At 37.9% G+C, this 15189-nt stretch overlaps 1 protein-coding gene across 8 annotated transcripts in view; it reads right to left on the bottom strand.

Annotated features, from left to right (window-relative positions):
- The window catches only part of DGKI (diacylglycerol kinase iota), a 229154-nt gene that overhangs the window by 133827 nt on the left and 80138 nt on the right, over positions 1-15189 (bottom strand). For all 8 annotated transcript variants that reach the window (XM_054080460.1, XM_054080513.1, XM_054080496.1 and 5 more), the window contains exons 3-6: positions 9862-9957; positions 6465-6539; positions 4014-4070; positions 2800-2865 (exon numbers count right to left, since the gene is read on the bottom strand). In XM_054080460.1, the coding sequence (XP_053936435.1) occupies positions 2800-2865; positions 4014-4070; positions 6465-6539; positions 9862-9957 (294 nt within the window). The remainder of the gene's footprint in view (positions 1-2799; positions 2866-4013; positions 4071-6464; positions 6540-9861; positions 9958-15189) is intronic.

Below are 15189 nucleotides of genomic sequence, written 5' to 3'. Positions count from 1 at the left end.
GTCTTAAAGATGATATGTTAGCCAAGCCAATGGAGGTGTAGACACCGAGGTTTAAAGCCAACAAAGGAAAAAGGTGAAGTACAACTTCTTAAGACTCAACGATCGCCTATTGATGAATGCCAAGGCAATAAAATTGAGTAATTCACTAAACTCAAGGAGAATTTGGGCCATAGATTAACTTCAGTATGTTGTATTTTCAATCTGGTTTTGCATCTGTTTGTGTGTGTGATTTAATATAGGAAACCCCATCTCATGTGAACCTTGATATTTTTTAATCTTTAATTAAGTCACTATTTTGATTGTAGTAAATTCCACTGAATCACTTTGTTAAACTGGCTGATGATTAAAGACTGTTGAAATTGCACAACCTAATCTTGTGATCTACCTCAAGACTATCTTAAATTGCTGCTAAATCTATGCTGTATGAAAAAAAAAAAAATCCACGTGTGACAAATTGACCTAGTTGGCAGGATACTAAATCAAGCTTCGCAACGAAGTAGTTCTTTAAGCAATCTAAATCTCCCATTGGCAACACAGTATGTACTTAAGTCTGAGAATCCCTTGCGAAAGGATGTTGTAAAATCTGCAACTTGACAGGAAATCAAGGATAAACTGGACCAGATCACAAAAGAGAAAATTATCTTGAGCTGTTAAATATTCCTGGAATATACCATTCCCAGAAATTCATGAGACAGAAATTCTTAAGAGGCCAGGAGACTGTTTTGGGCAAGCATCACTAAACACCTGCCTCATCTTATACTTTTCCATATTAAGCCACCATAAAATACTAAGCTCGATGGTACTTAGTCTTAAGAGATATGCCCATCCTTCTATTTCAGTCTTCAGTTGCAAAAAAGGGGAACTGTCACAGCAAGTAGACAGAAAGTATTCCACCACATACAGCAAGATTTTAACAAGACTTTGCATGACCTCTTCCATGGCACCGATTTCAGCGTGTAGTACTTTTGTGAAATCACTCATGGGAGAAAGAAGAGAAGAATGAAGCGTAGATGAGACCATATAAGCTGTATCTGTGCTAGCAAGTAACACATAACAGTGGGAGCACAGGGTCTATTGGTATTAAGGACACTATATGTTAGTATTTTCAGAGAATTTTTACTTTGGACTAGCTGTAGTCTGGTCCTGTGGACTGAATGCCCATATGAGCTGCAGAATCAACTTTCAATTAAGTTTAGTCTAAACAAATTCAGTTCATTTGCTGTAAGACTGTCCCACATGTGGATTGTGCTAGAGTGATGAAAATCAAGAAAATTCATTCCAAACTGCACTTCTGATTTAAGGTGGAACACTGACATAGACACCTTTGTTTTCCAGCTCTCAGAAAGCATCAGCAGTGGCACAGAATGCATACAAAATTTAAAGCCACAAAGTCAAGTTAAGGATGCTGGGCAGCATTAATTCCGTTCCACTGGCTTATAATTTGAAGCATAAGATTAGTGTACACTAAATACTTTCTTTACTCAAACTCTTATTAACAATCATTAAAACACTTAACCATCCAGTTCCAGCCATGAGATAAAACTAACATTACACAACAAGATCTACCAGAATCATTAGGTATTCCATGAATAATGCTACCTTTTGTCGCTTTGGATTCACCGTCATGCCATTTCAACAATAGTTTCCTTTTTCTTGCATGACAAGAGAAAGTAAAAGATGGTTCTTGTTCAGCGGAATAAGAAATGTAACAGCAGAGCACAAGATAGACAAGTATTTTGATCTAATACAAGACTGTTAGGCCAATAAATACAATGGAATTCTTATCTTGCTATCATTTTCCCCTAATCCTTTCTGTTTCTTGACAAAGACCTACTCTACTACAACCATGTTTGTCTCAACTGAGTATTTAAGGGGTAAACTCTCATTTCCTCTGAATTTCTCCATGTTAGTCAGGACTGACAGGAATCATAGGATGGACTGGTCATGTTGCCCATGTCAACGTATGCAGCACAGGTTTTGATACAATAAGGAGTAAGTACTCCCACTGCTAAATCAACTCCTAAGGCTTCCAGAGGAGATCCAGGCCAAAATAGCAGAGGCGGCCTGCAAAGTCATACCCTAAGAATTCTGTACTTACTCCACTGTTCTCATGCTACTTGCTATAGAAAGGCATCACATTTTTATTGCATGCCTTGTTGTAGCTGATGATCCACATCAGAGTCCAGAAAAATCTGATTTTCCTCTGACTTAAATGCTGTACCATGGAGACAAGACCCAGGTTTTCTTACTAGTTCATGTTAACAGGGAGGCAAAAGTATAATGTAGTGCCAGGGAAAGGAAATTAAATCCCTGTGTTAATTTAATTTTTAAGCATCTATCAACAGATTTCACAGGCTCATAATATTTCAGAAGGTCTTCAGTAGCTAAGGTACTTCTTACCCATTTTTTACAGCTTTTTAGAGATAAAAAGTTTTATAATCTATACAGCAGAGGAATTGTGAAATAGTCTCAAAAAAACCAGAGTCTGCCTAGGCAGAAAGAAAGCAATGCCACTACAAGGATGCCATAATGGCACAGGACTAGCTGAAAGAAGAAAGAAGCTCATGGAGCCACACCCTTCCTCCTCATCATTTTCAGCAGCCAGTGCAGTGCAATGTCCCAGGATGTGTGATGAGCTCATTCCTGCAGATGCACTTGGCTTCTCTCTTCCCAGATGGGAAGAGCCTTTAAAAGAGACGTGTTTAAAACAGAAAAAAAATCAGTGACTAGGAGGACCTACTGGCTACCCTGAATGCATAAGTGCTCAGTGTTGTGCTTGTGCTGCACCAAAAATCTTACCTTTCCACACTGCTTACATTTCCCCTCCTGCCTCCGCCTGTGCACCCAGTGGTGTCTGACAAAGTTCTGCAAAAGAAGGACAAAAAGATATGCTATAGGAAGCAATGGCAGCTTATACTCAACAGTGTCATCTGTGTGAAACTCTTTTACAGACACCAAAGGAAATGTCCCTTCAGCCAATGCAATAATATCTGGAACAAAATGCAGCAGTCCCCACTCATAACTCAGACACAACCAAAACTGGAGGAGGAATAAGCACAAGATGGTATTCTTTATCCATGTTGAAAAGCTGCCGAACTGCTGTACTCTTCTACAAAAAAAGAAGAAAATTCATTACATGATTCTACGATAATCATCACCTAAATACAGAGCTCAGCACTGCTGTATTCAGCCACAGTGCATGGCCCACCTCCATTCTGCTTGGAAATACAGCCTTATAATCCAGCAAAATCACAAGTTAATGCAGGAGGAAGAAAGGAAGGAGTAGTTATTGAACTAGTTTCTTCTCATCTGGAGTACTGACACACTGGATGGCAGCAAGAGAGAGAAGGGCAAACATGACTGTTGCCCCTGCTTCAGTGTAGGCAAGGAGGTTAGCAGGGGTCTGGCCTGTGCCACACTTATGCCAGCCAACATTAAACCACTGATGTGGTGGAGAACTGACCTCTGCTAAGAGCAAGCTCGCCAGCAAATCAAATATGAAAGTTAAGAGGTATTTCTGAAGCACTGGCTTCTAACTTTGTGAGAGAGACATATAAATAAATCAATAATAACAATAAATACCCAGCACTCTCAAGGGAGCTGGAAACAAATCATAAGGTTATTGAACATCTGATTTTTACTAAAAAAAAAAATCTTAGAACAATGCAGTTACTTCAAGAAAAAAAAGAAAGGAGAGGGAAATAGAAAATAAAAGATACTCGTTCAAAGGTCAGAAAGAAAAAAAAGAAATGCTACAAAAAAAAAGAAAAAAGACAACAGCTGAATGAATGTGAAAAAGGGATCATAGAAAGATAAAATGGTTTCTGTCAGTGTAAGTAACGGACTGCTTCACGGCTAGAATTCATTTACTGTTTATTCTGGGGAGAACATACCCACTGGGAACCAACTCTGCCAAAGAATTCTCTGAACCTAAAAGCACTGCGACAGCTCCACGCCAGCTAGATCAGCGCACAAATCAAATGAAGAGCAATCATCATTTGTCCATTACTTACTTCTCTTGGAGATCTGGAGCCTCCTTCTCGGAAAGTTGGTTTGCAGCGAAAATTAATCTGGTATTAAAATAAAGCTGTTAGAAAAACTGAAAGTAAGCCGAGAGAGAAATTATTCCAATATGTTGATACAGGACAGACTTCCAAAATATTTATTATTGATTAAAATATTAGCCTCACTAGCTGAACAAAGTACTTTACCCGAATGCCAGAAAATCTCTTTTAATATGCCATAATAATTCTTGCTTGATATCTACACAGCCTCCATCTTCACTAATGCTATCGCTGCCTGCTTAGTTCAACTATTTGTACTGTCTCCCCCTTGCCTAGAAGAAAACCACTTCATCTGTATTTTTCCTGAAGGAGACTATTTGCAACCAAAGTGGCCTTAAGCTTAGGTCTCAAAATGAATAGGAGCTGGAAATCTAACACTAACACCTTTTTGCACACCCCAGCTTTACGTCTTCATAAAGCATACCTGTAGAGAAATATTAAATCACCTGAAGAACTGAAGAAACCCTATTTTTCTACCTTTTTGCTTAGATCAGGCTGCTTTTGTCCACTTCCCCAACCACAAGTCATTTGGGAAGCATTGTACTGCCCCACACAGTGGCACTATCTCCTTCAGATGGGAGAGGAAAGACAGAAAGAAGGCAACAGGAGCTTCCCTGAACAGAAAACATTTTTTGGTAGGTGAAGAGAAAAATCGTTTAACAAACAACAAGGCAGTCTATGAGAAAAATCCAAAATCTATCGACAAAAGAAAAACAATACAAATAAGAGGAGGGGGTGTAGAGAGGGGAAAAAAACCCCCATACTGACGAAGAGAGAGGCATGGGAAAAGGCCAAAGAAAACACAAGGTAAAGACGCACTCAGACAAACGGATTCAACTGTAAGTTGACAAGCCCTCAAAGAACAAAAAACTTAAGAGTACTGCACAGCTATGCTTTTGTTGAGGGTAGAAGGATAAATAAAAACCTTCCCCTTCCCATATAAATGAAAACCTTCCCTCATTTAATGACAGTCTTCAAAATAATAGTTCAAGGAAAATAAAAAAGGGAAAAAAACACCCAAAAAAGCAGCAAACAAAATATTTATTACTTAAGAAAAAATTAAAGCCACAGCACTATTAGTCTTCCTCCATCGCTCTTCATCTGGAATTGCAATTTACTGTTCCACTGCTGAGTCGTGGCAGGTTGGAAAGACTCCCAGCTTATATTTATTGTACTTACAACTTACAACTTAGCAGAGAGGGCCAAGCAGAAGATTCAGGTACCAGTTTTAAACTCCACGGGCTTTAAAAGGGATACAGACTTTATAATAACCCTCTGCCAAGAGGTGAATTTTATGATCTCCAAATGGCATAAACAAGCTCAGAATGAGTTTTCTCTAATTGTCCATTTGCTCTGTGTCTGGCAATGCCAGCTCACCGGGATATGGAGAATAAGCGCTGATAATGATGAAGGAAGTAATGAAAAAAATCACTGGTAATATTTTGTGCGGGAAGCATGTGCTAATGCTAATTTCACTGTGGGTAAAAGTATCGGGAGTGGAAATGGTGCCTTTCCAACTCAGTATTATGGCAATCACTATAACATTTTGTCAACACAAGTCCAAATACTTCGAAAAGAAAAACCTCTTCCTAGAAAGTTGCTGCTATAAGTCTGTTATGCATCAACTTAATTTATGGAGAACATTGCAAAACATATAGGAGTGAAAGAGAAGCTCTAATGATACCAACAGAGAAGTTCCCATGCATATTTCTTTACACATATCCCACCAAGAAAGAAAAAGTGTAGGGAAAAATTTCTTTCATGCATTAAAACTTAGGCATAATGAAGAGGAATCACCGATGGGAAAAGCTATTCTATAGGCACTTGAGAGGGGACAAAGGCTCCTTGAAGAAATCGAGAAGCAGGAGAGATACTGCAGAAATATTGGCGCTATAAAGGAAAGTTTTGATGTTTTCCATTTTAACAACAAACACTGAATTTCTGAGGTTTTGTGGACAAAACAGTACACTCGAGTAAACAGAGAGAAAAATGTTCGTAGTAGCATCTCATGCTACATTGCCTATAGTAAATACAGCAGCCATAAGATGTATTATGCTGGGTTTAGCCGAGGAACTTCAAAGGGCAATTTTGTGCATGACAGGATACTATATTTTCTAGCTCAAATTTTCAATCTAGAAGTAGAGGGAAAATACTTTTTAATCATAAAAATTGTGAAAGCATTCTGTGGTGTTTTGGGGTTTTTTTAATGGTTCACGGGGTTTGAAGAAATCTGTTTTAAAACATCATCTGGGATTTTAATGCAATTTTTTTAAGTAGTATATTGTCAGAACAGCTATAAAAACCTACATTTAGCATATGGTGTCTTTCACACTGAAACCTCAGCGAAAGAAATAGATGAGTGTTGTTCACGGTAGGCTCCAGAAGATGGCAATGTCTTACCTTCTCCAACTGCTCCATGCACGCGTTGTGGACCACAATCTTGCAGGCAGCACACTTCCTCCGCAGCGCAGATTTCTGCAATAGAAACAGGAGACGTGTGGAGGTGCACTATTCCCAGCGAGGATGGGGGAAACGTTAGCTGTGAAACAGGAGATGCTTCTCTCCTTATGCAACATATTCTTCCTTCTCTTGGTGCTCTCAACCATTCTGTATATTGCATAAAAAGGTCTGAAGCTCTTCCAGACAAGAACTGAACTTCATGAAAAAGACAGAGCCATTGTACTCCAGCTTTTGAACTAGGAGTAAAAAGCTCACTCTAGTTAGTAGGTTAACAGTATAGCTTATAGATGTAAAAGCAAGCAGTCTTCAAAGACAGCGAGCAGCGCCAGTGAAAGGAGAAAAGCCGTACACAAAAATGGGAGAACTCAAACGAGTGCAGAACAGTATGTCATTTCATGCTTATCATAAAATATTTAGTTTGATGAGCCTGACCATTGCCTTACAGGAAAATACTTGGGTACTTGGGCCATTTAGCAGAGAACGATAACTATCTCACAGAATGTTGTCAAATCCTTATGAAATGTTGCAGCAGGGACAAAATTCTCAACCTAATTATGCCGGTTAGTTTTATTAATTTCAGTAGATCTTTTAAGATAATTTCCATTAAAACCCCTGGGCTAAAGCATATCAAAGGCAAGAGAACGCATGTAGGAGAGAGAGAATATATTTACTTTTTTTCTTGCATATATTCAATTTAATAAACCAGATGGAATTAATTTCTGTAGAAGTTTAATTTATACACTTGTGCTTGAGGATCAGAAACATTTATAAACACAAAGCAAGCTGAGATTGATTTGCTTCAGATTTTTACATTCAATTTATTAATGTTCATTTAAGTCTGTAATGAATTATTTATTCAGAATTTTCAATACATTTTAAATACACCCAAGAATAAACAGGGAACACAGCTTCGGCTCACATTATAGAATAATTATTATGATTTTAGTGAGTCTCATAATTATGAGTCTTAATTATCTGGATACATTCTAACTGTGCATGTTCCAATGGATGTAGAGTGTTGTTCTAATGTTTCACCTGAAGAATCATGATATTAAATAAAGGAATAAGCTTTCATGGGCTTTGTGACTTCTTAACTTTAAGTATGTATTTAGTCTCCGTGTTTACTAGAATTTTGAGACAGCATATAGGGTCCAATCCCAAAGATGAAAATCTACAAAAAGCAAACAAAGGTAACACCTTATGAGAAGCAATTTTTTTTAATATCTTGCTTTTTAAGTTATTTTCATTATTTTTGAATGCTGATGACACTGCAAGTAGTTACAACCCATCTATAGTGAGACTACTAAAAATTCAGACTTCCCTATTACTTCTAACTAGTCAATTCTATATTCTTGAGGTTATCAGTTAATATTTTGTACAGGCTAACATTTCATGCAAAGTCTGTGCAGCTACAACTTCATTATTTCTCACCAATTCTCCACTGAAAACATATGTCCTAAACAGTTTATATGCAAAAGAGCTAAGTCAAAGGAAGATCAGGACAGGCAAAGAAAGACGCAGTGTCTTCAAAAGAATCAAACTGGAAAAGCATTAGTCTTTTGACAGATCAGGTTAAATGAACCACAACCAAAGTTAACTGGATTTTCATTTCCATCTCTAGTTCTTAGGCTAATGAAAGCCCCATACACTATAACATTTTATAAACACAGATATTGCTTTCCCCCAGAACAACCAATAAGTTAGAACATAAAAGTGAAAAGAATCCCAGTCACATCAAGCAAAGGCCAGGCAATTAAGAATTGAGCCACTTTAAAGTCTGCTGCATCCCTTAGTATGATGCAATGTCTCCATGCCTTTTGGATGGAAAAGCTATTCACCATGTAAGGTGTCTCCAAACACTCACAGATAAAAGTGTAAGTCAGTGGGTCTAATTCACCAGCTACAGCAAACAGTCCTTCCAACTCCTAGGCAGACACACCTCTACAGCTAAGACAGAACCTTGCAAATCATATGCAGCATATTATTAAATGTCCACGCTACTTTTAATGAGCTAAATGATGGGGAAGTATTTACTCAATTTTAGAAAGGCAAATTTCTATTAATAACATAAGAACAGTTGCACTGGGTCAAATCAAGGGTCCTCTAAGCCAAACAAATAGTGTCTCCAGCTGTTGCCAAAACCTAGCACCTCATGACCAGCGTAAGTGCAAGGCAAACACACAGTGACACTTCTCTTGAATATTACCCCACAATCACTGGTTTGTTCCTGTAGGGACTTTGCCTCCATGCCCTTTTTAAGCAGGCATAAACATCCCAGGATTAGCCTTAATGTTATACGGCATAAAGTAACCAACATGCTTAAGAAGTTATGAGGGATGGATATTAAATTTGAGCTAAAAAAAGCAGTAGTGCTTTGGATCAAAATTCCCCAAAACCTCGAGGTGATCAGTTAACCGAAATGCTTTGATTTGGATGAAATTATTTGAGGTTGGGTTGTTGGGTTTTTTAAACCAAAGCAAAAAGATGGTATCACAAAAAGTCACAGGCAGTATCTACAAACACCCCAGAGAAGATAGACTCCCTTTACACTCAAAAAAAAAAATGAAAAAAAAAAAAATCCAGGATGCTCCCTTGAACACTGATTCAAAGCAAGGGCTTGAACATGTGATGCCCATTTTCTCATCAGTTTTCCTAAATACTAAGATAAGAGGGGGTTTTGTCTCCTGTTGAAACAGTTTAACTGAAATACTAGCTCAAAAGTTGCTGGAGCAGAGTGGAAGTATAACAGTGATTCCCCAGTCAAAGAAGAGACTCATGGGTTAGAGGTCAATCCAATGAAGCCTTGTCATACACAGCAGAAAATCTTCAGTAGGAAGCGACAAACTTTGAATGTTCTTGAATAGGAGAACGCAAACACTCAAATGAGTGCACTCATTACTGGTGAGTGCATTCAAGAGTTTGGAAAATTCAGTTCAAATCCTTGCAGTGATTAAAACCACAAAAATTTGATCAGATTCCACTCTCAGAAATCCCATCGAGTGATATATTTGTGTATATAAATAAAATAGGCTACTTACTTCGAACATTTCTGAAATATCTCAATATTCTAACCTTTTTTCCCTTACCAAGTTAATAAAGCCACTCATTACATCCATTCTCACTCTGTAAATAATCTGGGTCACTCAAAATCGTTTTGGACTTTTTTCCTAAGTAGTAAAGTATTTAACCAGCGTTTTTCACCTTTTGCACTTCTCTGGAACACGAACATCAACAACAGCAGTGAACAATTCAAGCTCCTAAGCATCTAAGCACTGTATAAGTCTGAAGACAGCCTTGTTACCTCAGAACAGGAGAAGGAAAACTGAAAATAACTCACTGAGAATTTGACTTGACAGCTTTCCTCACCAAGGTAGCAGAGGTCCCCAGAAACATTCGTCTCTAGCCACAGATGCTCTCCATTCACAGCGTTTTCCTGAGAAAATAATGATTATTAATCTAGTTTGTGAGATACAGCCATACAAGTAGGAACAACAGAAAAAAAAAAAAAAAGCAGAACCTGATTTTCATCACAAATTTAACAAACAATCAAAAAAACAAAAAAACAAAAAAAACAACCACACAGTCATTTGTCTTCTTTTTCCACAACACAAAGCCATGACAGTATTATCCTGGTCAACGATCCTTGCTTAAAGAGCGCTGATGATGCAATGAATGAATGTGTCACCTATCAGAACTAAAATATTTTTGTGCACAGTTCAGTGAAACTTTGCCCATGTTCTTCCCATATGCTACCAAATTTAACTGGGACTCAATAGAGATGAAACAAAAACATCATTACTGAATGTCCAATTGGAGAAGCCCAAAAAGTTAAGAATTGGGTCCACAAGTGATTAACACGGTGAGATTTTTCTCTGACAGCCACATTTGACCATATCTGTACCTTAATTCTGGAAAATTCTCATGCTGAGAAAATTTGGTTGTAGAAAGATTACAGTTTTTACTTGACTGTGATCCTGGCTGGACTAAAAAAACCTAAGAATTCTACTGTACACTATTTGAGCAAAGTGAACAAACACGATTTCTGTTCAGCCAGAATTAGAGCACTATGGAAAACACTTTGACAGTCTCTGACATTTGGTTCCCACACTGCAGAAGTCACAAATGATGACGCTTACCAAACAGATGGCGTCCGACAGCAGGATGCTCTGAAATAGCCATCTTGGTTAAAATAATTTATTTAAAATACCACTGACAGTTTCAAAGTGATGAGATGAGAAAGCTTCTCTTGCCATGTGGATTTCTTAGGTAATGCAGAGACTCAGAAGCTGCAAAATTCTTTGTCTTCTAGAGCACAAGTTCATCCACAATAGCCAAGAGCTGTGCAGATCTGCACAAGGTGTCTACCAAAACTACAGTGCTCATTTCAAATAAGTCAAAAGAATAATGTATTGGGTTTTTTTCTGATGAGGGGTCTACCTGTCCACAGGTCTAACTTCATCAAAAAAGTCCTCATTTATGTCGGACTCTGCATTATCCCTCACTTGGGGATGGATGAAACATAGATTCCAATTTGGAATGGATTATCATCCAGCTGGATGTGACAAGTGAGACTTGGGTAACAATCTACTGCCATTACACTCTGATTAAACATCGTTTAGTGGCACACTATTCTATACCTCGATTTCTTCTGATCCTTTTGTCTGCTAGTCCACCTGAACTGTAGACTTCCTGGAACAGACTTCCTGGGACAGACAATCTCCTAAACTGTACAGTTCAGTGCATAGTTTAGGTAAGGCTTTTCATCACTTCTATAATGCAAAATAGCTTCTAAGGATTCGAATTAGCTTAAGAAATTCTTTAAGCCTTAACCAGATGGTAAGTTATCCAGATCATAAATTCTTTTTCTTCAAGTTTATCCTTATATTAAAGTAATTTTCTCTGGCAAGAACTATATCAGTTTTATAACACTTCATGGAAGACTAGATACATAATACTAATAAAATTACTATGCCCGCAGTATTGCCCAACATATTAACATCCTGCCTAGTTTATGAGGAGCCAGACAAGAGGACTGAAGCAGGAGGATATGAGCCCATCAAAAAGTGTTTGATCTGAGCACATTCTCTTCTGATGAAACAATACAAACTCAACATCATAACCCAGAACTAAAATTTATAGATTATAAAAAGCATTCAAAAATGATCAACTATGAAAACTAGGTAAGAAAACAGACAGCTCCTGGGACATAATTTTTAATGAGGAACCAAAGTTCCATTAAAAACATGGATTAAACATCCCTTCATTCAGAACATGTCCACGTAACTCACCATCCAGGATTTCTAAAGATAAAGTGGCCTATTTCCACAACCTACTTTAAACTAACTGTTCCAGGCTGTATCACAGATTCACGTCTGACTTTACATCACAGTTTAAATAAAATCAGTAAGCAGTCTACAAGAATGACCTTTGTAGTTCACACTACGATAAAGTTTTGACAAGACTAGATAATAAAAATGTAAATAACCTGATCCGGTGTAAGTGGCAGACCTCCAGACACCTACTGCCACAAATAATTTCACAGCACTGTGTGTGAAAACTCACAATTTCATTTCTAGAAAACTGACATTTGAAAAATCTTTCATGCTGAATAAGAGCAAAGAGCTGAGATTTCCCAAGATGAAATGCCCTCTCTCAAAAAGCTTTGCCTGTCAGTCACCTCATCTCAATAAGAACAAAGGGAATTACTTGAACTCAACTGTTTTAAATTTTACAGGGCACTGTCATGTATAGAAGACATTCTGATGTTGCTTATGGAAAATCAAGATGATATAGTCAAAGGAAAATGCTTCGATCTTCTCAAAGTCAAATTTTTCATTCAATTCCAGTAGGAAATTTTGACAAAATTCAATACATTTCTATGAAGAATTTTGACTTCAGCAACTCAGTATTTTCTATTCCAACATTTACAGGCAGTATTCAACAATATGCTGAACAAAAGGGTACTCCACCCCTCAACACAAGCTGACAAAGGTCGCTGGAACCACCTCAGGCATGAGCTCCTGCTTAACACAAAGCTAAAACACAGTAAAGGTTACATCATCACTTGAATACTTTGATGCAGATATTTTTCCATAAAAGTATTGAGTTCAGCAACCTTTTCATAAATAATTTGCCTGGTTTGTTTATTATGCACTTGATGTCTTTATGTTGGCTTTCAGAGTAAATGGCTAGTAAAAAGCCAGTTGTCCTCTTTATGTCCTTGATCCCTTAGACGATAATCTCATGCTCTTGCGATTTTCCTCATGCTGGATCCAGTAGCTGTGAAGCTACATATGCGTCAGTTCAGTTGACGGAAAAAAATAGACCATTTTTATCTAACAAACCAGCTAGACGTAATACCTTACTCTATGACCACATAACCATTGGATCTGGTTTAAAGGCAGGTGCAGCAAGATCAATGCTTTTGGTATCAACTCAGAGTGGCTTACTTGATCTGCCAAATCATGCTTTTAGACTTATGTGCTTTGCTTTGACTCACTATGTAGGAAAGGGACAGTGTTCATCATCATGGATAAAACAGCAATTAAAACAGTTCAATATTCTGCAGTTACAAAGATAATTAGAAACTCTTTCCTCGCCTGGCTTCCCACTTGCGAGTGTATGTACTCGGTGTCCTGTGCAGAGAAAGAACCCCTGCCCACTGAAGTGGAGGCAGCAGCGCTTTCCTGGCAGATGCAGACTGCCTCACAGGCGACACACGAATTCAATATGCTTTCCTAGATTGAGACCTCCCATTTGATTGCTCCAGATCCATTACCACCTTAATAGCAAACAAAAATAATTTCAGTATAGCAAGCATTCCTTGCATATGAAACAAAAACCACACACAGTCCCCCCTGAAGTGAAAGAGGAATTCAAGGTCTAGGAGTTTGGGAACAACATAATTACATGTACGTGATCATAACTTGCTGTGCACATTTCACTAATGAAACGAGGTTTCTTCTCTTAAGTGCCCCAGCATGGTAAAATGACAGAGTAAATGTTACCATTTTTCCAAAGCCCTTAAGTATCACCATACCTCACTGTTCTTCAAGCAGCAGTCAGCATGGTTTCAGAAACGATGAAGATAAAACTGCATAACTTTACTAGCTATGTCAAGCAGCTATAGATATCCAACCAAACAAATGCACCAGTCAGCCCAGCTTTCTAGTTTAAAGGAGTTGTGACTCCAATTGTAGTGGGAGGAATGGAGTCCTCCTCCACTCCTGCCATGGCTGGCATTCTGCAAAATATTATGTAAGACTGACTTCTAAAATAAGCCATTAACTTTTCTCCCCTTGTTAATACTCCACTGAGAGACAGGAATCTTCTTACATGTATACATCTGTGTGATTAACTTATGATTGGTGCAAAATCAATGCTCTATGTAAATTTAACCAAACTTCCGTAAGGAAAAATCATTAGCTTTAGCCCTTTTCTTTATGAGGTCATCATCAAGCAGAAACAAGTTTGTTTGGAAGTCTTTTTTCCCCAAGTGCGTATGTCTCATGTTTGGCTTGTGTTTTATCCCTAACTTTGAAATTCTGGAGTTTGCAAACAACAGCAATGTCCCAAATGTTTTTCTGTCAATATATATATTCCCCCCAATACCATGCTTTCCAACATCCCTGTATCAGTTGCCCACTCCTGTATTTTTTGCTGAGCTTTTGAGATTGTTATTACCATCATCTGAAAGATAATCTGTACGCAGAAGCAGAATAACAATGTTTGTCTTCATGGAGCAGCAATGTTCAGATGCTATCAACTGTGACAATGATTCCCTATGTTCTCATGAGCCATTATTTTGGCTGACAGCAGATTAAGTTTACTCCTTTTGGCAGCAAGGGGAAAAAAATAGCTGTTTTGAAGGGCACCTTCTATAATTTCACTGCATCTTCTATACCACTGAAAAAAAACCAGAGATGGCCACCATTTTGAAATATAACAGATCCCTTCTGTCCTCTTTAGATCTGTCTGGAAAGAGCATTAGTTCTCAAGCACTGATGAAAAAGAAACTACAAAATAGGGCTATTGCTACAGAAAACATTGCTTCAAGTGTCATCTGCAAACAAAATTACAGCAATTTTTAAGTATGCATGGAATTTGCAGTCATCACTACTTAAGTGGGACTAAAGCTCCCAGAGCCTCTACATGGTTTTATGTGATTAATGGAATACCTATACCCCAGGGTTCTCCTTTCCCATGTGGGCATCTGACGATGTACCTCTCTTTTCAAGTGAATACTCAGTTCCCAACAGCAAAACAGTCTGGCCACCACTCTAATGGAAGGGAAATATCTTTCAGTGTATATAGCTTTCAGGAAATGATGATACAGAAGCCAAACCGTTCACGTGGAAAAGAAAAACATTTCCCTAGATGGGAAATATTTCATTATATGTAGAACACATACTATATATTAACATGGATGTTAATTAAAGTCTGGCATATCACTAGGCACTTGTAAACAATTACTGCCCGTGAAAGTAAGTGGGCAGCACTGCTGAGTAATGCCAAAAAGACACAGCATATAACGCAACAGATTCATTGTAAAGTCACATTCACCGAGTATAAGCACACCTCATAGGCCACCTCACTGTCTATTTATCTAGCCCATACTCCATCAGTTTGTCTACAAGGATGTTATTTAAGATAGTATCAAAAGCAT

This window comes from Cuculus canorus, chromosome 1 (assembly GCF_017976375.1).
Source record: "Cuculus canorus isolate bCucCan1 chromosome 1, bCucCan1.pri, whole genome shotgun sequence".
Lineage (NCBI taxonomy): Eukaryota > Metazoa > Chordata > Aves > Cuculiformes > Cuculidae > Cuculus > Cuculus canorus.
This window is presented reverse-complemented; position numbering and strand designations above follow the sequence as displayed.